A 24,755-nucleotide genomic window follows, 5' to 3' on the forward strand; every position below is an offset into this window, starting at 1 on the left:
AGCCGGCCCCTTCCCTCGTCCTGCAGCGCCGGGAGCCTTCGGACCCTCCGTATGCCCGGCGCGCACCTGTCCCGCCTGGAGGCAGCTCTCATGGACTAACCAGCTCCCTCCGCCTCAAGTACATTCTGTGGACATAAGCATTTTTTAACTTTTTAAAGAACTTTTTTGTTTCCCCCCATGGAATTTTTACCGGCTGTCCCTTAGTTATTTCCTGCTTCTCTCATCTCAGACAGCGCTGACTTTGTTTTTTCCTGGTACTGTAGTATGGGGATCAAATCAAAACCGAGATTTTAAGTATTGCAAGAGCCCTCAAGTCCATTCACCTCTTAAAAGTGAGCAGTGCTGTTCCTGTCTTTCTTCTTTTCCCCCACGTCGCCTGTCGGATGTGATGGAACTCATGTTCGCAGAGTGGGAGGACGGGGAGAGGTTTTCATTTGAAGACTCCGATCGCTTTGAGGAAGACTCTCTTTGTTCCTTCATCTCTGAGGCGGAGAGCCTTTGCCAGAACTGGAGAGGATGGAGGAAGCAATCGGCTGGACCCAATTCCCCCACGGTCAAAATGAAAGGTGAGGTCACCCGGTTTAATTGGGATGCTCTTTGGATTCGTGGAAGTTGTGGGGCAAGGGGGGTGGTAGGTGAGGAGATCTGCAGAAGGAAAGTCAGAGCAGCAGAGAGAATTCCTATGTATGATTCATTGTCGGGATAATTTTTGTGCAGAGATTAAAACTGTGAGTTCACCGGGGTTATTAAGGCAATGCTGTCTTTTAGGTGAGTTTTCACCTGGGTGCACTCGTAGTATCGTGGTGCCGCTCTTAGTAGATTCTGTGGGATTGCTCTTGGAAATCTGAAAACTGTTTTCTATAAACAAACTGCAGACTTGGCTGGGAATAACTGCATAGGTTCCCACAGGCTTTGATTGAAGTCCACTAAGGTTTCATAGAGGTTTTTGTTACTTCTATCAAGCTACTCATGTAAAGCCATGTAAGCCATCATTGTATAGAGCAGTCCATTTTCCTTGTCTGATTCTTGGCATTTCTCCTTTTTCTAGTAAATTAGCTCTTTATTTTGCAGTAGTGGAGCAAGAAGGCCTTACCACCGCCACAAAGAAGTCAGTGAGCAGCAGTGTGCCTGCTTCAAGAGTTGTTTTATTTCTTTTCTGCTGATAGTAATTTATATTTAATAGCAGACAGCAAAATAGGCAACATTAGCAAATGAATTTTATTTTTAATTAACATATACCTCTTAGCTCTTTGCTTGGTTTTTTTTTTTTCTTTTTAACAAAACTTGATTTCTGTATTATTCTACTGCAACACGACCCTGGAATTCAGGTGATGTTTAAGCAGAACCAGACACACAATTAACAGAAATTACACAAACTCTACTTTTCTTTTTATCTTATGTTTCTTCAGGCCAGTGTCAGTACTTTTCCTGATCTTTAACCATCACCTGCCTCATTGATATCTCCCTGTCTGGAACTGTAAAACTTTATTCTCTTCTGAATATTGCCCTTACATGAACAGGAAATGCAATTTATATTGAATTGAATTGGAATCTGGCCATGTTGTGCTATGGACAAATATTCAGTTTTCACTGGTTTAGTACCATAAAGTACACTTCGCATTAACCACAGGCTTTCCAGAGCAGATTAAGTTTTAAATTCTACTGCTATAAAGAAGGGGAACTGTGTTGGCATTTGTAAAATCTGTGTGTCCTGAGATGCAGAAGTAAGCATTGTGCATGGGGCAGAGCATATACAGATATATTTATTTCATGTTTTGCATTAAGTCTTGTTGAATGTGTTATCTTACTAGAAAGGAGCTGAATTTTTAAAAACATACTGGTGTGGAACTAAAGACATCTTTAGTTTGGCAGAGATGTATGGCATTGGTTTGCATGGCTCTGCAAGTCAGACTGTTGTTTGCAAAGATGATTTTTTTTTTCAACTTCTAGGTGCTTTTAGCCAACTTTTCTCCACTGATTCAGTGTATGAGTGCATGTTCTTCTGGGTCTTGACCTAGTTCCTTGAGCTCTCTTGACTGAATTAAATCAAGCAGCAGTTGCTCTCTCTGCTGACACCCACTTGTTGCATTAAAAGGAAAAGATACTTCAGTAGATAGTGCATATTTGCAATCTTCAGGCTCTTTTCTGACATGTAAAATACAATAGCTAGTGTTGCTGTGATAATTGTAATTATTTACATGATATTGAGATGTTTTCGTTCTGGGTTCTGCAGACTTGCATAGGCAAAGCTTTTATTGCTTATATTTGGTTCATATATTTCAGGTTTTATTAGACACCTAATTCTTTTGTATGAGAATCTTATTTTAACAGGAGGGACATTCTGAAAGGATACTGTTGCCTCCTGTAAGGCCCTTACTGGCAATTCCCAGGCTCTGGTTAGAGTTATTTTTAGAAGAATGTGAATGTGGATTTGCAGCTTAAATAATTATTTACTCACGCTGTGAAGTCACATATGATACTACCAATGTGGAACACTTGCAGGTACTTTACTGTACACACTTGTGTTGCCAGAAAGTCTGGTCTGATGTGAGATCTGTCATTGTCTGGAATCTCCTTGGATTTCAGAACTCCTGTACCAGTTTTGTTGTTTTTAATACCTCTTCTTGACAGTGTTTTTGAGTCAGAAAACACAGAACTTGCTGGGTCCTGAGGTTGCTGCTTGTAGTGAGTCATTTCAAATGTGATAATTCAAAACTGGGCTGTGTGTTTTTATTTCCACAGTTTGCCATTTTGCTGTTGCCTATGCAAACAAAAAGTGAGGTTAGACACTAGGTTATTCTGTTAAATGCTTAGAGGAAACAAGAGGAACTATATTCTGTTAGTCTTTTCCTCCAGTTTGGAGCTCAGCCTGTATTTTGGTGTGGAATTAGTCAGACAAGTTATGTAATAGAAAGGATTTCTAGCTTTTTCAATTGTTTTCAGTTTGTCCTTGTAAGTGTCCAGTTCTTCTTTAATTGGTTCAAAGAGAATCCCCCTAAGACTGATGGAAGAGCTCTTAAACAAACAAACTACCTGCATACAGGTAGTTATGGCTTTCTTACTTTTTGTAAGTTTTTATTTTCTTCTTGAGTGTCTTTAATATTACTGTCATGCTTATTGGAAATTTCATAATAAGGCTTGGGTTAGCTTGTTGCAAATATATACAGTATTCACTACAGAGGGTTGCCAAAAAGATGAGTTAATCACTTGTTTGTGAATCACCCCATTGGTTTGCTAGAAAGATGGTGGAAGGGGGAGAGAAATGTTTGAGTTTCTCTAATATAATCCTTGGAACTGATTTCTTTATAAAATCAGGTATCTTGAGTAGTTACATCAGAAAAATAAATTGTAATTGGTTGATTTTTCTCATATTTGATTTCTGCTATGCTAAAGTCCTCTTATAGTCTTCCTATACTGCACTCTTGAAAGGAATTTTCTCCTTGTGTGTAGAATTGCCACTGTGGAGAAGGAATGCGTTGTGTCCACGTCATGAATGCCCTTAGATTTTGAAACTACTCTTCATCTCCACTAATTCACCTGCACTGAAATCCTGGAGGAAACCTGTCAGTTTTGGGAGTACTGGGAGTCCCGTGATGATTTGGAATGTTTGTTTTTACAAATGCCTTGTTCTCTTGTTAACTGCCTTGATTACTTGCTTTACCGCTTGTGTTTTTAATTTTGAGTGGTGTAATGCTTCTAACTGATATTTGGCCAGTTGTTACCTGTATGCATCATTGATTAGAGGCTTTCACTGAACACACAGACAGAGGATTCTGCTCTGGAGTTAAGGTGAATGGATGTTTGAAAGTACAGTGTCCTTGCAGTGTGTCCAGAACTATCTGGCTCTTAGAGCTGGTTTGTAACTCCAGCTCCTTTTCTTACATATCAAATTACATTCCACCAATTTATTACCCATCTACTAACAAATGCACCCACCTGCCTTTTCTGCCCTTTTCTGGACAGTCTGTTCTTTCCCAGGAGCCATTATGATCTTCTCATGCCTTTCTCACTTTTTATAGCAGTTGTATTTTTCATTGGTAATTGAAGTAAGTGTAGTCTTTCTGCAAATGTTTAAACATCTAATGGTAACTTCACATAAATATTTTTGTGATAGATTTTGTAAGAATAAGTGTTCAAGTACACTCATTATCTCTTCAAACCCACTGTGCCTTTGTTTCTTCCTGAAAGCTTCTAAGCTCTTTCCCACCCTTAGTCCTTTGTTTCACAGTTTCTGAAGCATAAACATTTACCAAACATTTAGAAAGCTGGCATTAATACTTTAGGATTGTTAAATAGTGCCTTCACATATATTTATTCATTTTATATTTATTCATTCATGGTGGATTTGGTTGCAAGTGTGCTGAAGAGTTGTGTTGAATCTGTATTCAGTAGGCAGCTAGTGAGAAAACTTGACTTTTTTTCCTTTCCTTTACTGTAAACTTGAATTATTGTATACTGTATTGCAGAACCCCCTCAGACTTGACTAAGAAACAGTGCAGGTAGTGCTCTCTTGGAAAATGTTCTCATTATCCAGCCCCAGACAGTTTTTGTTCTTTCAAACTGTTAGGAGCACCCACATTGTGAAGTTTTGGGCACAGTGCCTCAAAACTACAAACTGTATAGAGAATATCATTGGCAGAGAATATACAGAGCCTGAGCTGAAGGTATCATGAGTTTAGAGAGCAGAGTCGGAGCAGTGTCTGTGCTGGTAAAATAACAGTGACTGATTTTCATTAATTTACACAGGAAAAGAATAAATGGTATAGAGAGCACTGTTTCTTCCTCACAATTGCCACTAACTAAGAAATTCAAGTTAATCCTTGTTCAAGCAGTAACTTCAGAAAACAGCAGAAAGAATATTTAGTCTCTTTCAAATTCATACTGTGTGCTCTTTGGACTCTTGGTATAATCAGAGAAGAATGCTGGTATCATCCCAAAGTGTGTCCACTCTTTGAGCCTAGTGAAGCTTGAAATGGAGACTCTCTGGTTTGCTGCTGTTTTGTTACTGGCCATTACTGTGTATTACAACTGATTTTTTTTTTTATTTTCTGCTTTATTTGTGCCTCTCCTATGAAGAGGGAGATTTTGTAGTCAGCTCACACTTCTGGGAGGCACAGGTGTAATAAGGGTTCAGGTTTGATCTAGACTCTGAATTGTGCTCTGCCTTTGTTTCCCATCCCTTTCTTTATCTCCCCCTCTCCCTGTTAGGGATTTTTTCCCTGAGTTGATGAGTTCACAAAGCAATGGGAAGTTTCAAGAAACCAGGCAGGCTTGTTCAGTAGGTGGTGTCCTCCTAGCTTCATGAATTGTGCTGGGCCATTGTACATTTTGTGTCCTCTTGCTCTGGTTTGATTATTGTTTCTAGTTGTACTATGGTGAAATGATCTGTGTGTTTGAAGACCCAGCAGTTAAGTGTGATTTAATATGCAAGTCTACAATTTTGGAGTTCCAGTTCTGTCTGAGGAACAGCACAAATCCATAGCATACCCTGTATGCAGAAAAATAGCACCTTCTGTACAGTCTATATTGTTTTAGTGAGGAAGGAAGAAATGAGAAATCAACTTAAGAAAGTTTGTTTAGAGGTATTAATATAGCCAGAGTAAAAATCATTCAGCATATGAGCTGTGGGAGTAGATTTCACATTGCTCATGTTGACTTGTGGCCAGGCCCTTTTTTTTCTACTCTCTGAAGTCAACCTCTGTTTTGCAGTCTTTTAAACAAACACACAAAACCCCTCTTCTCTCCCTTCCCCAGCAATACCTTTGAGGGAACAGAAATGGACATCAGTGACTTGAGCAGTGTCTCTTATGCCAGTTACAAACCAGGAGCAAAGAGCATCTCGTCTTTAATTTTCTGTGTCCTAGGTAATACACAGTACTTTGTTCCAGAGGAAAAAAAAGAATGTACAGCTTCAAAAGATGTTTACATACTTTAATGAACTCTGGAGTAAATGTTTGTCTATTTAGAATATCAATAATTGATTTGGAAGCTTTTGTTTGTTTGTTTTTGTACAAGAAACTTTACAAGGAGTCAAAACCTGTTTATTCTTTGGTTCTTAAAGTTGAATAATGTCTTTTAAATTTCATTGCTCCTTTTAGACCAACAACATTTGGTATTACCTATCTAAGTGTAAGAGTGTTAAGCAGTTATAAGACTAATATAAAATAGTGTCATGGCTAGAAGTTATTTTTTTCAGCTTTATTTTAATGCACTTTATGTGTAATAAACACTTTCCTCCCTCTTCCTGGTTTGTAACAGCCTTCTGAATCCTCCAGAAGTGAAAGTCAAAGCACATAGGTGTCAATTAGCTAAAATATTACATTTAGAATTTTATTTTTTAAACATTAAATAGCAGTGGTGCATAATGTACAAAATACTTGAAATACTGATTCTAATTTCAAAATACCATATGTCACATTTTAAAATTGCCTCCTCTGATGCTGCCTAGTCTTGAGCAGTTCAGTGTAAGATTAGCAATCAGAAGTTTCTCATTCTTCTCACAGTTTGTGTGTTCTTTGATGCATCTTTTCTTCTTTATTTCTGGCAAGGCTGTGGGTAGTTGTGTAGCATGTTTAACAGAAAAGACTGGAAGTGATGTCTTTGACCACATTTCCCCATATGCTTTAGACATTACGGGGAAGGCTTGTGGAAACTTTGCTGTTTTCATTATTTGTAGTTCATCTATATTTGCTTCCATACAGCTGGAAAGGTGCTGTCTTTGAAAAGAGTGAAACAAAGGAGCTCTGTCAGGTTGCAGTATATCTCTTAATTAAAATCTTCTGGAATTATGTGTTTTGAGAAAAGTGATGCTGTGAGAAGTACCTGGTTTTAATAAAACATTTCTTCTACCATGAATCATTATTAGTGTTTCTAGCTTGCATTGGACTTGAGATCTCTAAAGGTGCTCCCCAGTCAGAAGGAAAGAAAAAGTGAGTCGACCTTAAAATAAAAGTAGTCAAGATACCATCTAGCCTCCTTCTTAGAGCTATTCATTAAAATAATGCCTATGTGCATTAGGGCCATTCTTGATGGCATCTTGTCAATGTGTGTGACAAAATGAGCTTCTTGGTTGAGTACAGAAAAGTTTCTGAACCTGTGAATATTGGCTATTGTATGACCTTATGGAATCTGTCTGTGTCTTGTTTCAAGTTTACTGGTCTCTGCACATGCTCCCATTTGCCTGACTTTGTGTATCACCAGTTGTGATTCTTGAGACTGATTCTTCTTGTGACTGATTTTTATTTTCTTTTTAATATCCCTGTACTGGAATTCTTCTGTGGTAAAATCACATCTGTCTCATCCTTTGGATAGTGCACCAACACGAAGTCTTGTTAATCCATGCTCGAGGCTAATTGAATAGCCTAATGATGGCTTGAATGCCTAAGTTCCATGTTTTTAGGAAATGATTGTTAGTGTAAAAGTACCTGGTCAGGGTTTGACATTGAAGCTTCACGGTAGTCCTGCAGGTAGCGTGTAATTAATAGGTGTACAAATGAAATTACCATTTTCTGAGAAGCTAATACATTTATGAAGCCTGTAGGGCATCTTTTAGCAATTCTCCTGAGCTCTTTACAGTTCCTATTGCATATTTCTTGTAATTTCATTTCTTACCTCATATTTAGGTCAGTGGATGCTGAGATAGGAGGAAGAAAGAAATGTAACTGGTAAATTTGTTTACCAGAGGTCTGGATAAAAATACTTGTAATTTAGGCTTTTTATACATGTTTTGCAGAGAAGGTTGTATTTGACCTAATATCTCTCCAAGTTTCATTGACTACTTGCTTGCATTTAAAGCAGTAGTGCATGGGGACATTTTCAGAAGATGGTTGACTTTGCTTCAGTCTTGTCATGTTGGGAAGATCTTGGGAGATATTATTCATTTGTCTTGCAAAATTCATGCAATGGACTGCAGTTAATCAGTGCCTCACAGTTTTCAGGGATGCTTTAGATATTATTTTTGTGCACTGGAAACAATAGACATGCTTGTAACTAACCCTTCCTCTGTAAACATTCTGTAGATGCCTTCTTGCTTCATATGTGCCTTTGTACCCAGTTTTGTTTGGCCTGTTTTGTTCTCCCTGCAGGTGATGGGAGAAAATGGAAGGGAGTTTATTTCTTGTTAGAAGAGGGACTTGCTCCAGCTGTAGGTTATTAACATATGATCACATGAATACTTTACCTTGAGTAGGAGAAAATGCAATTGCTGGGAGCTGAGAGCTCAGGGCAGGCTGGGTGCTGCCAGCATTGGAAACTTGTGTCCAACAGGGGGATTCAGACAGGCTGGGACTGCTCTGCTGTGCCTTGGGACTGGGGGGGACAGCCTGGAACTGAAGGTCATTGCTGACTGAGCTCTGTTACCCTGCATGAAGCCTGAGGTTAGATTTGGGGAGATTTTTACCAAACCAAAGGAAAGAAAAAGGAGTCAGCTAAGATTTTTTTCAAAAGAATTTAGATATTTAAGTTCTTGTATTTATGAAATAGATATTTAAACCTCTGTTGGTTTCCAGTTGGTGATATTAAGAGATGATACCTTCTTCTAGTTCCTGACAGTTGTTTAATTTTTTTTTTACTCTAGAGGTGAGAATGCCTTATCCTTTATTCTTTTCAGATGATAACTTTCCCATCAACCCCCCAGAAATTGGCCTCCTGACATGCTGATACATTCAGTAAATGCACCTCTTCAGTGTTTGCCAGTGCATTTGTTTGGAGGCCAAGTGATACTGTTCTGGCATTTATTTAGACACTTGAAAAAAGCTGGTTAGGAATTAATTTTGCATGTTATAGTTAAGGATGGTTACTAGGGATGGTGCTGTAGAGACCGGCACAATAAATAGTGGAGGTTGCATGGTGTTTTGTATGACTTCCTTTTGTGTCTGAAAACATATCAATACTTCTTGATAGAGATTGATTCTCAGCTGTGGTGAACTCAGACTTTGATTTATATTTGTGTTCCATCATCTACAATCAGAAAAATATTTGGTCTGTGTTGGTCTTTGTAGCCTTTTTTTGGTCATAGGCCACTGGAGAAAATTTTGAATTCTGAGCTTTTGAAATACCTTGTGTGGGGCAGGAGTGGGAATAACTGGTAATACTGAGTCTTGCATCCAGGAGGCAGGAGCTGTTTGATGTCTGTGCTCTGAATGCACAATCCTGGTTGTGCAGAATTCTTTCTGCACAGGGTGAGAGAGCAAGGAGTAACAGTGCAGGGGAAATGACTTGCCTGAAGCTAATCTGCTTCATCAGCTGTAGACTTATTTTGAATGCAAGCTGCCCAATTTGTCATGAAACCTTGGCCAGCACTGGCATGAATGCAGTGTTTTGTAGCACTGTCTGTCTTGCTTTACAAAAATCTGCTGTTTATTTTAGGATTTCTAGCAGCTGTCTGTTGCTTGCCCAGGCTGCTCTTTTTATTAAATGAATTAATTTTTAGGGAAGGAAATGGAAATGTTTGAAATAAGAATTTTCTTGTCTGAATTTTCAGAGGCGACTGTCAAGTTGTGAATGCTGCATTACCTGCCTAATACTGGTATCAGAGTTTTGGGATCTCAGTCATGTTAGAGTAGGTGAGAGTTGGAAAAAAGGCCCTAGAATATTCCAATTTCATCAACATAGCCTTGCGCAGATTTTCACAGTTATTGCATAGGATTAGTAATAAAATTAGATGGAAAAACCACCTTTCTGATCTAGATTTGAGTTGTGTTTGAAGAGCAGATGTTTTCTGTGGGTGCACTGTATGCCTTTGCAACAAAATCTTGAAACATTAGGCAGAACATAGGTGAGTTGGGTCTTAGGACTTCAAGTTAGTGTTGGAGAAATGTGCTGGTGTTTCTGTCCTGAAGTCATGGAATCAAAGAATGGATTGTTTTTCCTTTCCCTCATCAAACATATTCTTTGTTACCAAATGTAACTTGTAGCTTTCTACATTTTCCTTGAACTATAGTTCTGAAGGTGTTAATAAAGTGATCTTCTTTGTAGAGATCTAGTTTCTAATATAGTGAGAATGTTGTAGTTATGATGCTTTAAGGACATAACGAAGAGAGCTTTTGCAAGGGAAGGGGAATCTGTTCTTCAGCCAGCTGACCTTCAGAGTGCAAAAAGTTTTCAGACATGCACCTCTTTAAGTTCTTAGTGTGTTAGAAATCTTAATGTTGGATTAAACAGACAGCATGCATCTTTTGAGTTGTAGTTCTCTGGTCAGTTATTGCTTACCATTGTAAAACATAACCAGCTTTATTTTTCTAGGGCTTTTTTTGACTCATGAAGTCAAGTGAAGGTGTTACCAGGAGTTGGCATGACACTGGAATGCTTAAAGACATAACTTTAAAAATAATGACCTGAAGATAAAATAGTATTAAATAAGTTTAATATTGAAACAGCAGGAATTGTGCTGAGTGTGGCATTCTTCCTCTGTTAGGTGCTCAGGTTCATTAGCAAAAACTGTTTTGAGGTGCAGTCTCTCTGATCGGTGTTAACACAGTGGTAATGTCACTTCTCCACAGGTTAACAAAGTTAAGTCAGTTGTTTTCAGTTGTGGGGTTTTTTAACTCTGTGTACATAGAGTGAATGTAGAAAACCGTAGTGAAGTGGGTTTGTCAGAAATGTGCAGAAGGGAACTGCAAGCCTTAGCAGGTTTAGAACTACTGACACTTGAAAAGATCCCCCACCCACTCAGCCCTCTAAATCTGCAATCATTTGTATTCTGCAATTCTACAGGGCTTGTGTGCTAATAAAATACAAGTATAGTTTTTCTGATATTTTAATGTATATTAAGGCCTGCCTTATAGAAGGAACTAATTATAGCTTCCTAAACTATCTTAATCTTGGAGGCAGAAGTCATGATTCCAGGAGATATGTATATGCTGTCAGCCAAATAATATACTTCTCTCATTTTGAAGGGAAATCCAAATCCAGCAACCAAAGATAATTTGAGCTATTAAATATTTTGACTTACACATAGGAGCTGTTTGTGATGTAGTGTTAAGCAGTTTTCAGCAATTGAATTCAGATGAAATTTGACTCTGCTATGGCTTTTGCTGCAGGTAGCAGAGACTTTGTGGGTGAATTGGACACCCTCCTGTGATAAAACGACCCTTTTTGCATTGGCTTAAAAAAACTGCCATTCTTAAAATGTTGTGATGTCTGTAATGGAATTTGTGCAGTAATAGTGCTGCAGTTTGTCAGTTAAGTGTGAAGTTTCCTACTCTGGACTGCAATCTGCCCATCTGGGATCTGTTTTTTTAATGGTTTGTGGCTATGAATCTCATCAGTGTTATCCATTAAATGCTAATGAAAAAATTATGTTGCTTATTCATCTTTTCAACTGTTTTATACATAAAAATGTCATTGTGTGGCTTAGGGCTGATGTAGGCCTCCCCCAAATTATTTTTGCTTTCAACATGGCCTTACATCTCTGCATTTGCAACTCATTGACATAATTTTCAATGTCATTTTACTGTTGCAAAATGTTTATGTGATCAGATAAGAGTTGCATAACTCTGGCTGAGGAAATAAGAGATATAAGAAGGTCTTGTAAACACAGATCCCATTAGGGTTTTAGTGCTGTTAGTAAGCTTATGGGGGTAGTAGCAATGGAGAAGGAGAAAGATAAAAGCAAATAAGAGGAGTAGATTTGTCTGTAAATTTAAAAAAACCCCAAATTTTTAATTGAGAGTTTACAGGCAGTAAGAAGGCTAATGTGCATATTTAATGAGTGAATTGCATAGACAGAAAAATAAAACCAAATAATCCTGCTAGTTTCTTGTTTGGTTTCTTTTTGTGAACAAATTAGTGTACCTGTGATTCAAAGTGACTCTTGCTTTGTTCTCTGGAGTGTTTTGCTCATTTGTTGATCACTTAGTTCTCTCTATGAATATATTTTTTGATTTTTAAAAAAGTGTGTACATGTGTGTGTGTATATAAATACTTTCATTCTTCCATGATGAGAATATCATCCTGCCATGCAAGTCTCTTGGATAAAACCAAATTTTTAGAGTTTTTCCTGTGGCTAGTTGCCTGAAATACTTGAGGGTTGCATTACAGAGTCCTGTCCTTGCTGCTTTTGCTAGATCATTTGTTTAGCTGTGCTTGCTTGCCATGAGTATGTGGATATTTTAAAAGTACAGAAACATTAAGAGAAAACAAAACCAAGGAGCCCTCAGGTCAGAATGATCCCTCTAGTCTGTGTTCTGAGCAAGGTTGATTACCAGCAAATCAGCAGTAGCATGTGTAGTGTCCTATCTCCATCACTTGATCCCTGTTCTTGTCTTGTCTAGCCCTCTTGATCTGTCACAGTCTGTGAAAAATTCACACAGATGAATTCCACCAAAGGCTGTTGTTCTCCATTTGTTGTTGCAGCTGGCTTTGTGAATGCTGAGGTGTTTTTGCAGGGAATTTGTTTGGAGTGCATAGTATCTGAGAAACAAGTAGCTGAAACTTTATTATAGCTTGGTACAGCAAGTATTTCCGTGTAGAGAAGTTGTTTATTTTCTTAAGATTGATGCTGCACAAATAGTTGGGGAATCAGGAGCCTCTGTCTTCACCTTATCTCCCTTAACCTGTGAAAGAAAAACTTCTATTTTTTAACTTTTTAGCAATATTGTGGTTTGCTTGGTTTTTCTTACAAAGGAACATTGTGGGTTTTTTCCCTTTGTACAAAATGGCATGGAATTATTAATCTGAAGCAGGGGAACTGAAAACAGCTAATTGAAGGCAGCTGGGAGTCAGTATTTGAATATTGCCTTGTGTCTTGTGGTTTTCAGATGCTTCATTCTGCTTGTAGTCAAGCTAGACTAGGACTGGGTGCAGCTGCAGCTCCCTGTGTCCATTCAGCTGCCAGGTTCTGATGCAGGAGGGTCTTGGTTCAGCTTCAGGGTCCTTACCCCTCGGCTTGCCTGTTGGTTTTGTTCCCTTGTGTTGTATTTGGGACAAGAAAGTGGTACCTCTTCTTGGTGTCTGTTCAGTCCTTGTGTCTACTGGGCTGCTGAAGAACCCAGCATCTCCAGCTGAGCTGAAGCAGTCTGTGATGAGTGTGTTCTCTTTGATCACCACTGAGACCAGCTGTGGGATTTGAAGAGATCATGTGCAGCTGAGAGATTGGTGATCTTTTAAAGGGAAATTAATCCCTAGTTGTAAGTATCTGAATACTGGCCTGAAAGAGGCCATCTTGAATCAGGTTTTCTTCATTATCTACAGTGTTTCTTTGAATGGTCTACTCTCAGCATATGTGTAGCTGATCTGTCTTTTGCTATATGGTATAGCTTCAGAGCTGCTCCAGCAGTTCATCTGTGAGCCTTTACAATGGAAGTTTCTTATGTTCAATTTAGTCGCAGTCTTCTATTCCAAATCCTCTCTCCCCTTACTTTGACCCATTTTGGTATGGGTGTTTAAAGGTAAGTAGTTAAATTGTTTTCAGTGCTTGTATGTTACCTCTCTTTCTTTCAAATGTTTAAATTTATGTTGGTTATTTCAGTTATGTTTTTATGTTAAGTATTTAGTTTTCTTCTGGAGCTTGGTGGTTGTGGTTCAGTACTTCCTGTGTTCCAAGTCTTACAGGCACAGAGTAGCTGAAAAATCTCTTCCACTTAGGTGGAGAACTTTTCCTTTATCTCTTTGAAAACACAGCTGTCTTGCTTGTGACTGGACCATGAACCTTAATTTAATTGTACTTAGTCTGATTTACTCCCAGGATTGTAATCCCAAGACTGTTCAAGGATGCTCTTAAAATTCCATCATCTCTATGTATTATGTACTAGTGCATTATAGATGGGCTGTGTTTTTTAATAATTTAATAATTAAATTTAATAATTTAAAAAATAAACATTTTTTAAATGTTGCCTGAGATTTGGGGAACTGTATAGTAAGTATTTACTACTCATCTCACAAGTCTGTGCTTGAAAGCCACAGAGCAGCAAGCAGACATATGTGAAGCAGAAATGTGTCTTGTGACCCTTACTGCTGATGTATGTAGGCTGCAAGGATGTCAGTTCAACCCTTCTGATATTCCCTTTTTGTTGACTTTGTAGGGCTGGAACTTAATGAGGCAAAAAATTAGTGTGATAGAAAACCAACTATGGTGGTGTGTCTGTGACCCATTTATCAGTTCTGCTCTTAATGAACACCTCTTTGCATAGTGAACTAAAATTCATGTGCCTTTTGGATGGTGCTTTGCATGAGAAATACCTTTAAAGGAAGAGAAAGTATCTTATTTTCAGACTTTTGCAAAATGCTTCTGGTACATACTATGTGGCTTATCTGCAATTCAGAGATTAATTTTGTCTATTTTTAATAGACTTGTTGCTTTTTATAGGATGTTGATTATATGGTGAAATGGAAGAAGAAAAAGAAATATAAATGGCCTGAATGCCTTGGATATAATTTATTTGCAATAACAAGTACATCTTTAATTAAAAGGCTTGTGTTTCATTTTGCAATGTTCACCTTAGGAAACTGTTTTAAAAATACATTCACAGCATTCACCCTCAAGTATTACAGAGTTAAAGACAAAGGTGATGTTTTCTGATATTTCTTGCCAGGTCTGAGCCCTGAAGGACTGTATTTCTCTGGCATCTACTTCTTAAAGACATCAACTCAGAATAAATTTCTAGAAAGAAAAAAAAAGAGCAAGAGAATAAACTAAAACCAACAGCAGAATTTTAGAAGGAAATGTACAGAAAACAGTAAGAAAACAAATCTTTTTAAAGAGTTGGTTTATGTATGTTATGATTAAATGCAATGCTTCCTCTGCTTGCCTGTTTGAGAATTCTCAGCACATTTTGGTTTTAAGTGATACCAGAGAGACAGTGTATCACTGACTTAAGCCAAGGGGCATTTTACTGACAGGCGGTTAAATTAAACAAGCAGAAATCCTGTATATGCATTCTACAGCAACAGTTTTATGTTTCTACATGGGAAATCCTGTAAAAAGCAATTATTTACTATTTTTAAAACGAGATTTGTAAAACAGATTTTGTAACAACTCCCCATACCTCCTTCTCCAGTCAAGACTGAACTCTGCATGTTTCCTCTTAGTTTTGTTGTTCTTCTGACTAGCTTTTGCTATCACGGGTGATTCACTTAATTTTCTTCATCTTGTTCTGTGTATAGATATATTACTTTGTTACTCTTTACTACATTTAGGAGTGAAGCCAGTGAGAAAGGTGAGGTGAAAGGTCAGATGGGGACCAGGGATTGCTGTAACATCAAAGCTGTAGACTCATCTCTTAAAAGAGAATGTAGCCTAAAATGTCATTTTTCCAAAGTCAGGGAAAGCCATGTGTCCTGTCTTTGTACTGTGTCTTATCTCTTGCTGTCCGTGTTGTTCACTTGCATTGTATTCATTCACTTGTATGTATAGTTTACTTTTAGAATGTGTATCAAATGAAAGTAACTCAATGGAAATAACCTGATAACAGATACATTCAGTGTTTAGCCCAGTTGTTTTTTCTTTGTTGTGTTTTAGTAGCACTTTGATATTCTCATGGTCCCTGTTCTGCTGATTATTCCAGCTGTTTCTTTTCTGTTTTTTGGTTACTGTGCTGAAGGAATACTGCCACATCATTTTGAACATGATCTGTTTTTATGAGTAATTGTTGGCTGCACCTTATTACAGCCTACTCTCTCATAGGAAAGGTTAAGCAACTGCTACACATTCATCTCTGTGTGGGAAGTCCTGCTGGCACAGAAGTTGTTCTGCTGGTGAAATTGCAGGTTTGTGTGCACAGCTTGTGTTAGCTGTTTTGGGGTCAGGTGTTTTGTTGTTGTTGTTCCAGCAGGAATAATTACATCTATGCAAGGTTTCAGCTTTTAAAGAATGGCTATAAAAATCAAACCTGTAATTCATGCAAAACAGTTGCAAAAAGGGCAGGATAGTCCTCATGAAAGCTGCATGTTGTGTGATGGTAAATATTGAGGTGTGATTTATTCAGAATGGTTCAGATATGCTTGATCTTGCATTTTAGTTAGGAGATATAGATTAGATCGCTTCTCAAAATCCCTTCCAGACCTGGGTTTTCTTAGTCATTTAGCCTGTGAGAATTGTTGTTTTAGGTTGCTTATGCTTTACTTGTGACTCTGTTCTTCCAAGATTTTAAATGTACTTTTTCTTCTAGTTGGGTCATGTCTGCTTCCAAGAGCAAGTAGTGATTCATGCTAATTTTGCTCCACAATTTAAAATTATCTTCTCCCTTGGATAGTTTTGTCTCAAGAATTTAACTTCACTGCTGTTTAATTTTTGTAATATTAAATTTGCAGCCTTCCTTCCTCCCTCCCTCCCTCCCTCATTTTTCCTTTATGAGCAGAAGCTGTGGTGCTTTCTCTTTTACTTTTTTAGCAGACTTCCTTTTTCTTCTTTGCTAAAAAATATTTTTTCTAGAACCTGAGTGTACCTTTGTCTTTTTTATTGATAATATCTCTTACAAGTGGGTATGAATCTACCTACAAGTAGATATAAATCCACCAACCCAAGATTTGTGTATCCAGAAATAAACTTCTTGAATAGATCTCTCTTTGTTTGGGACTCAGATGAGAGTATTTGAAGTCTAGTTTTAGCACCAAAGTAGGACTGTCCAGCTGACTTTACAGGAGCAAAAAGGGAAAAGACCCTCTAAGACTGCTCTGAGCCATATTGCAGGTAGAGTTGTCTCAACTTGGCTACATGGGTGACTACCTCCTTGAAACTTAGGGCAGTTTGATGTCTTCATTTTGGCATTTACATGTGTGCCAGGGTAGCTATTGTGAATTCACACACTCTTGGAGTATGATTGAAAAAATAGTAGAAATTTACTGCAAAGTAGAAAACAATTTGTCAATCTCTCTTTTTCCTTATTGAAAATTCTGAACGTTAGAACCACGCATGGTCTCATAAGTAAGATGGTTTTTCCCCTTCCAGGTTTTACTGCTTTCACCTTATTCCCAAGATGTTTCAGCTGTGTGCTCTGAGTTATGCCACATAATTGGCCACCTGTCTTCTGCTCATTACTACTAACACAGTACAGCTGATGAATCAGTAATGGGTTCAGTGCCAAGTCAGCCTTGCCTTACCTTACTTTGTACAATTATTAAAGTCAAGCTGGCTGACTTGTGCTAGACTAGTACTGGAGCGGATGAGGTCTCATGTTGTATTTCTAATCTAGCCTTCATGCCCAGCACCAGATCTTTATAAAAAGGAATGGTAAAAAGGAATACCATCCAGGCTGAAGGCTGGCAGCTCTCAAAAGAATGTACAGGCGTTTCAGTCACTACTGAAGTTGTTTTTTAGCCTTTTACTTGTAGACGTTGTTTAGTTTACTCTTTTCTAGTATTGTGTAATAGAGTACCTCCATAGAAGAAAGACATTTTAAACCATGGAAAATACCTCTCCTTTCATTGCTCAGAGTAATTTCAAGTATGAAAGTGCCTCAATTTGTACTTTCTGCAGTATCTACTATTACTGTAACAGCAGGAATGATATTAGTTTGACTCTGTTGCACTAATTAGAAACAATACACTTTATAGGGACTAATTAAAAGCAGTATATTTTTTAGTGACTTGATGAAAGCTTTACACCTGTTTTGGTTGTCGAAAGTGTAAATCAAATTAGTTTTCTGCTAAAAGCTTATTTATCTGCTAGCTGTAGAGAAAGGGGCACATCTTTTTCCGATTTCACTCATTTTATATTCTGCTTCTCTCACATTTGTGAAGGGGATTATAGCACTGTAAAATAGAGACTGGATCTATAACATAGAATAAAAATCATTGGTGGTGGAGAACCAACCCCAATGGCAAAAGACTGACTCTGTCTGGGAGAAGGGAATAGTAACTAATGAATCTAATTTCACTGCAAAAAAATCTTAAATGTGGATGTTTGAAAGCTGTGGGGTTTTTCCATACTTATGTAATCCTTTTGCTTGTTGGGTCTGCTCAGTGCTGGGGGAAATGTTGGCTGCTTTACTGTGTGCATGCACTTTCAAAGTCCTCTCCTCTCCTGTCTTTCCCAGCTGCTGGGACTGGAGGGTGTCTCTAGGCAGAGGGTGAGAAAGTGCTGACTGACATCAGGGCTTAAGTTTTCCTTGGATATGCTATCTGGAGGCCAGTGTGGAGGGGAAGCTGAATGCCAAGTTCGTTTACATCCTGGCTTCCAGTGGTGTTTTAGTGGCTGGAGGGAGGCAAAGAGACATAACATCAAATATCTGAATTAATTAGGGGTTTGGCATCAGGGTTTGGAAGATGGGGGAACCAAGGTGATGTGGTGATGGGTCAGGATGTGAGCTCAGTACAGCAGGGATGTATGTACCTGCAGATATGACAAGTCTGGCATTTTGTATAAAGTGTAATCTGGGTCAGAGCAAAGCAGAAACACGAGGGTTCTACAGTCTGATGATAAGAAATCTTCATCTGCAGTTAAAAACATAAAAAGTGGAGTTAGTTTGGCAGAAAGGTGATGGTTAAATATATTTATATAAAGCTCTTACTGCCTTAAGATCCTCATGCGCTTTGTGTAGTCAGCACTGCGCTGACACGTGAATTCCCAGTTGCTTCTCTAAGAAACTTGAAGTATAAAGGCAGATATCATATGAAAGGTGGTGGTGAAGGAAATAAACCAACAAATACTAATTGAAATTAAAACCTTGTAAATAGGTGAATACTCAGTGTTGTCAAAAAAAGTTAACACTATGGTTCCTGGATAACCATTCCATTGCTGCTTGTGCATATATGCTGGACTAATTCTTTGTGTAGACTACTGGAATTCACGGGATGTCACTGCCACATTGTGACAGAAATGTGTGGGAAAAGACTTGGTTGCATTAAGTCTTTCTAAACAATGTCAGTTTTGGCGGGAGACAAACTGCTAGGCTGATGCAGCTCTTTTGGCCAAGGACTGTTTTTTTGGGATTTGTGCCCTGAGTGGTTGAAAACAATCATAGAGTTGAGAGACAACTCTTCAAAACTCTTCAAAAGATTTCTGTGCTACTTTACTATCTGTCAAAAATGGTCTTTAACGAGAGAGAAAAGAGAAGGTGGAAGAAGTGAGATAAAAAAGAAGCTGGAAGAGCTTTGACATCTTTACCCTCTCACAAGTTTTGTTCTCTGAATGGCGAATTGTGTTTTGTTTCTTGTCTTTCTAGATGGGCTGGTGATCCCATTGGTGGAACTCTCTGCAAAACAGGTTGCATTTCACATTCCATTTGAGGTGGTGGAGAAAGTTTATCCTCCAGTGCCTGAACAACTGCAGCTTCGAATCGCCTTCTGGAGTTTCCCAGAAAATGAGGAGGATATCAGGTAATAAATACTATTTCTTTTTCACTCATGCTTAAGAAAAGATTTTGTTCACTTGAGGAGAATCATTGTCCTTTTGATGTCCTGTATATTTGGTGCTTCTGTGGCTCTCATGTGCCTTTCGTAATACATGGATAGATTACTGTGGGATATGCTGTGATACGGGGTTTTATTCTGGGGTGAGCTGCCTTGCATATGTGCCAGGAAAGCCAAGTAGATGTCTAGGTTCTCTGTGAAGGATAACAAAATAAATGCATCCTTTAATTTGGCTAACAGTAGGCTAGGCTAGCTTGTGGAGTTTTGTCCTTATGTTAGTCTTACAAAATCATCTTTCCAATTTGAACCTGTTGCTGGAGTCAGAGCTTTAACTGGTTTCAGAAATTGTCAAAGAGGGCTTGCTTAGTGTGCTGTGCAATCCTTTTGTTTGTGTAAATAGGAGAACCAGAATTTGCTGAACACATCAGTGATCAGAATTGATATAGTCAGATGACTATATTTCTTATGTTTCCACATTAACTATGTGACTACATAGTCAAAGTTTTTCTGCTTTTAGATCTAATTTCTAAGCTTTGCTGAATCTTTTATATTACAGGAGGTCTACCCATGTAACTGTGCATTCAGAATTTTGTTGCCAAGTAGTGATACTACACTCTTTTAGAAAGAATCTTGCTAAAAGTTCTTGGATATGTTTGTCTAAGGTTCAGGTATCAGTTGGGGGAGGTAGTGTCAGGAGTACTGATGTAAGATCACCTGCTCGGGAATAGAGTGAACCAGCTGGTTGTACATGCTCATTATTCTGATGAACACAGATATAAAAAAACCTCACAAGAGCATGCAGATAATTAGTCTAGAAGGAGTTTTTACTGTGGCATGCTAACATTAGACCTTGAACTATACTATACTATATGAAGGCTTAATTTTAGACTATGAATGAATTTGTATTTCAGAGCCTTAGGTGGACATCCCTAAAACTGCTGGTGGCTATTCACAAACCCAGTTAGGAAGAGACTAGTGATTTTTGTGGTGGAATTGTAATGTTGAAATGGCAGGAGAGACCTAGACTTTGTATTCAAGATAGCAAGGGTTTTTCAAAAGCCATGTCAGCCAAGAGGATAATACTGGGAAGTTTCTCAAAAGCAGATGATCTTGACACGTTGTGTTTGTGTCTCGCAGGTTGTACTCGTGCTTGGCGAATGGCAGTGCAGATGAGTTCCAGCGAGGGGAGCAGCTCTTCCGGGTCAGGGCTGTCAAAGACCCTCTCCAGATAGGTAAGGACAGTGCAGCTCCACGTCTCCAGATACTTCAGAGTCCCAAAATCATATCTGCAATGGGACAGCACTGCTGTGACCATGTCTCAAAACAAGCTTGTCTGGCATCTTAGCTGAAACTCCCTGCCAAATGTATTCTTTGTAATGTGTTGAGCTAAATGCTATGTTTTATTTTGGCCTCAACCAGCTCAGCTGTGAAATGGACTGAAAGGTCAGAAATGTTCTGATCCTTAATGTGTCTTAGCATTTTCCAAAAAACTGTATAGGATACCTTTTTCTCCATAATGCTTAAATTCTTCATTGCTAAAGAGAACTTGACTTTCTAGCTGTCTGATCAAATGACCAATGCCTAAAGTACCTGTATGGCACAGAGGAAGTTTGCTAGGTTTATTCTTGTAACAAAAGAGTTTTATTAATTGTACAGTTATTCATGTAGTATTTTGGCAGATGGAAATCCTTCTTGTTGGACAGTAGCTTTTATAGCTTCTCCTACTGTCTTGTTCTTTTCGTATATTTTGGCTATAGAAGCTAATTTTATCTATACAAAGAATTGGATTCTGTTTTTTTCATTAAATCCTTTGAAGCAAAGAAGAATATTGAGATAGCTTTTTCAGTGGCAGCTGTTTGACCAGAAGGCATTATGTGAAAGGAAGGTACTGCTAGTATGTCAAGGTGGGCTGTGTCCATCCCATGCAGATTTTTTTCCTGCAAGTGTGAGCTTCAGAATCAGAATATTATTCAGCATGTGGGAAGTGAGCCTGTTCTAATAAGAAAAATGATAATATAAAAAACTGTATAATGTTAAGAAGAAAATTTAGGAAATTTGTTGTATTTTGATGTGATGAGGGATAGAAGCTTCTGTGGGCCTGTTTAGTTATTAGAACCAGGAATACTTAACTCTGAGTGATGAGGGAAATGAATAAATTTAGGTAAAGAGCCCTCAGAAAGTGAATGAAAGGGACGTGTGCTATAAAAGTTTGGGGAGACCAAAAAGAGAAAGAGACGGCCTTTGAGATAGGCAAACTGCATGAACTGTTACCTGAATACAGGGTAAAGCTTCTGAAAGGGTATTACCTAGGCCAGTGTCTACTGTAATAGCAATAGGAGGAATTCTTGGAATGGAAGTGAAGAGATTCCTTGTACTTAAGTCAGATTGAGTTAAAATTACCTTGCATAGTGTCAGTGGGACCAGATAGTAATTTTGGAATGTCAGCATTGAATTTGGAAAATTTGCTAAATAGGATTAAACTGACTTTTGAGGTCATTAATAATCTTCCAATGTCATGACTGAAATGCTGAGAGAGGCCTCTGAGGAGCCTGCTAAACTTCAGGAAGCCAAATGTTTGAGGCAGAGAAAATGAGTTAAAAAGCAGCTTGCTGAAATTCAGCGATTCCTGAGACTTTGACAGTAGAAAAGAGCAAAATATTTGATAGACAGTAAAAGACTGTGGTCAGCACTTGTTTCAGTAATACATTAAAAAGATGAGGAGGTGTAAAGCAATGTACATGAACAAAGGCTGGGAATATTAATGCAAAACCTGTGTTTGGGGGAGCAGAAGAGTAGGGAAAAAGAGGAGGTGGTGAGTGATACAGGGGAAAAACTTCTCAAGTACAGATAGAGGCATCTGTGATTCTTGACAAAGGATTATGTGTGTGGAAGGGAAGGAAGAAACTTTGTTTAAATAGTGAGGTTGCCTTGTCCTTAGGAGAAAAACTGTATCTAATCGTGGTTTTTTTTTCCCCTCCATTGATAGCAGCCCAGAAGCGGGGCAGCAGAGGTGGGGGTGAATGTATTTTCCATTGTCCACTGCAAATGGTTTTAGGTTGTGTAGTTGCAGTATTGAGTTTCATACACTGACAAATGGGAGAAGATACACAGGAAATGAAGCAGCCCTTGAGGGGGGAGTTGATTTGGAGGGGGATTGAGCAGTGCATTGTGATACTGTGTTCAGTAGGAAAAATCTTGACTTGTGCTTTGTGTAGTTCTTGTCCCATTTCCATTTGTAGTCTAAGATTTATTTTTTAACCATAAATAATCTTAGTCATTTTGTCTACATGCATATTCAGATCTGTGATTTCTGAACAGTAGCACCTCTTCACTACATTTCAAACCCCCAATTTTTTACAGCTTTCTGCTGTATATACACATGGAATTGGCTTTTGTAGACCTTCTCCCTCCATTCTCTTTGTAGCAGTCATATACCCACATTGTTGCACTGAAGACACTATTGCTGTTCTTAAACAGGTGTGTTGTAGATTTCAGGGACTTTTTTATCATAGTCTTAGTTTCTTTTTAACAGCTGAGGAAGGCAGCAGCAGGTTCAGTTTGGATTCTAACTTGGCTTCTCCTTCAATAGTGTCTCCACTTTTTAGCGGTTCTCATGTCTTGGTTTAAAACAAACAACTGTCCAAAAATGCCTTCCATGTAAAAACTTTTGTTCAGCTCTTGTTTTCCCTTTTTTTTTTTCCCCAAAAGTTCCTAAATTCTAAGCAGAGATGTGTGTTTTCTATTACTGTTGTAGAGGCATCAGAACTGCTCCTACATCACAACAGTGATGAAGAAAGCCATGTTGCAATGACTTGATGTGGAACATGGGGGCATGATTTAGTGGTGAATGTGGCAGTGCCAGGTTAATGCTTAGGTTGATGATCCTATGGGTCTTTTCCAACCTCAAAGATTCTGTGATTCTTTTCATTTTTCCTGGTAAAAGAAACCATTAATTATAATCCAGATTGCTTTCCTCATATACTTTCCTGTGCCATCCCACAAACAATTAAGTACAGCAAGATTGGTGTTGCAAAAGAATATACTGGGCAGTACTGCTTGAATTAGCATTGTAAGTGTCAGACATGTTTGTCAAGCTACAGATTGATTTGAAGCTTGTGATATGTCATGTTAAACTCCTTAAATTTTGTCTTGTTTTGTAAGTGTTCTTCCCTTGTTGTGTTATCATTTAACTGTGTTTGTATACAAAAAGGAATGTCATGGAAGGGGCTTGGAGCTGGAATCCAGTCTTCTCTAACACCTTTTGTATATTTCTTTTGTTGCAGTGTAACAGAATTGCTACAATTCCGACTCATGAAATTCCTAATTTGCTTATGTGAAAGTCAGAGCTTTACTCTGAGTTGCTTTTAGTATAACAGAAGGACTAGCTGAACTGTTTGGGTTGTATTAACCAAATGTGGAACATAAATTAGAACTGTATCTGGTAATAAGCAGTGCAGTAATTTTGTGTGAATGCCTTCCCTTGTTTTGATTCTGTTCCAATTGCTAAAATGGCTGAAGAATTTGTGTGGCATTATGTGTACTAATCAAAATAATCACTCCCATCAGGGAGAGGATTTGAATTGTGGTGAACAGGACAAATAGGTTAAGCAAGGTAAGAGCAAATTTGTATTGGTGTGGGGATTATATTTTGAGGAGGAGAATGATGCACATTATTTTAAATGGAATAAATTTAGCAGGTCATGTGCGCTCCTGAACACCATTGTTTTTGTTATCTCATGATATCATAATAAAAACTTAGTAGTGTGGATTTATAATCTACTTCCTTGTCCTCATGATGGAAAAGCTGTTATCTATCCCAAGCCATATTTTTGCACTTAAGGTAGACTGTTGGACTGAAGTTTGGTTATGACTTTGATGCCCCGCTGCTTTCTGTGCTTTGTGAAAACTGAATTCCAGATTAGCAGAAAGGATCTGAGGCTGATACTCATTGCTGTAGAGGATTACTAACTGCTGATGGGCACCTTCAAGACAGGTAGAAGATCATGCTCCTGCTGGCCATTTCCTTATCATACGTGTTCCTCTGGATGAGCAACATCTCCAGAGGAGGCTGCATTATGAGTACAACTCATAAGCACTGTTCATGAGTTTACATGAAGCTAAGCCTTCTTAAAGTCCTTTGTCATAATTTATTTGTTTATGGTCACTGATTAATGGGGCTAGATTCAAGTGTTATTTCTAAAATTTCTCCTTTACGTTGTTTTAGTCTAAGCAAGAGGTTTTGGTTTTTTCTCTGAGGTCATGATTTGTAAGAAAGGGATATTAACAAAATTGCAAGGAGGTGCATAATCGATGACAAATGGGTAGTTTCTGAAGCCGCAAAGTGAAAGTGTCCAGGTTAAGTGCTGCCTTCTTAGGTTGACTGTGAAATTGTGAAAATTGATTGACTTGAAAATAATTCCAAACAAGTCACCTGGCCCGTTCTGCACTGCTGCCAGAGTTAGCACAGA

The 24,755-nt window shown here is 38.3% G+C and overlaps 1 protein-coding gene across 2 annotated transcripts in view; it reads left to right on the plus strand.

The window, feature by feature from the left end:
- The first annotated feature begins 6 nt into the window (after positions 1 to 6).
- The window catches only part of ZSWIM8 (zinc finger SWIM-type containing 8), a 53,641-nt gene continuing 28,892 nt past the window's right edge, over positions 7 to 24,755 (plus strand). For both annotated transcript variants that reach the window (XM_031062315.1, XM_005417231.3), the window contains exons 1-3: positions 7 to 566; positions 19,101 to 19,254; positions 20,425 to 20,519. In XM_031062315.1, the coding sequence (XP_030918175.1) occupies positions 389 to 566; positions 19,101 to 19,254; positions 20,425 to 20,519 (427 nt within the window). In that variant the 5' untranslated portion in view covers positions 7 to 388. The remainder of the gene's footprint in view (positions 567 to 19,100; positions 19,255 to 20,424; positions 20,520 to 24,755) is intronic.

This window comes from Geospiza fortis, unplaced genomic scaffold (assembly GCF_000277835.1).
Source record: "Geospiza fortis unplaced genomic scaffold, GeoFor_1.0 scaffold130, whole genome shotgun sequence".
Classification (NCBI taxonomy): Eukaryota; Metazoa; Chordata; class Aves; order Passeriformes; family Thraupidae; genus Geospiza; species Geospiza fortis.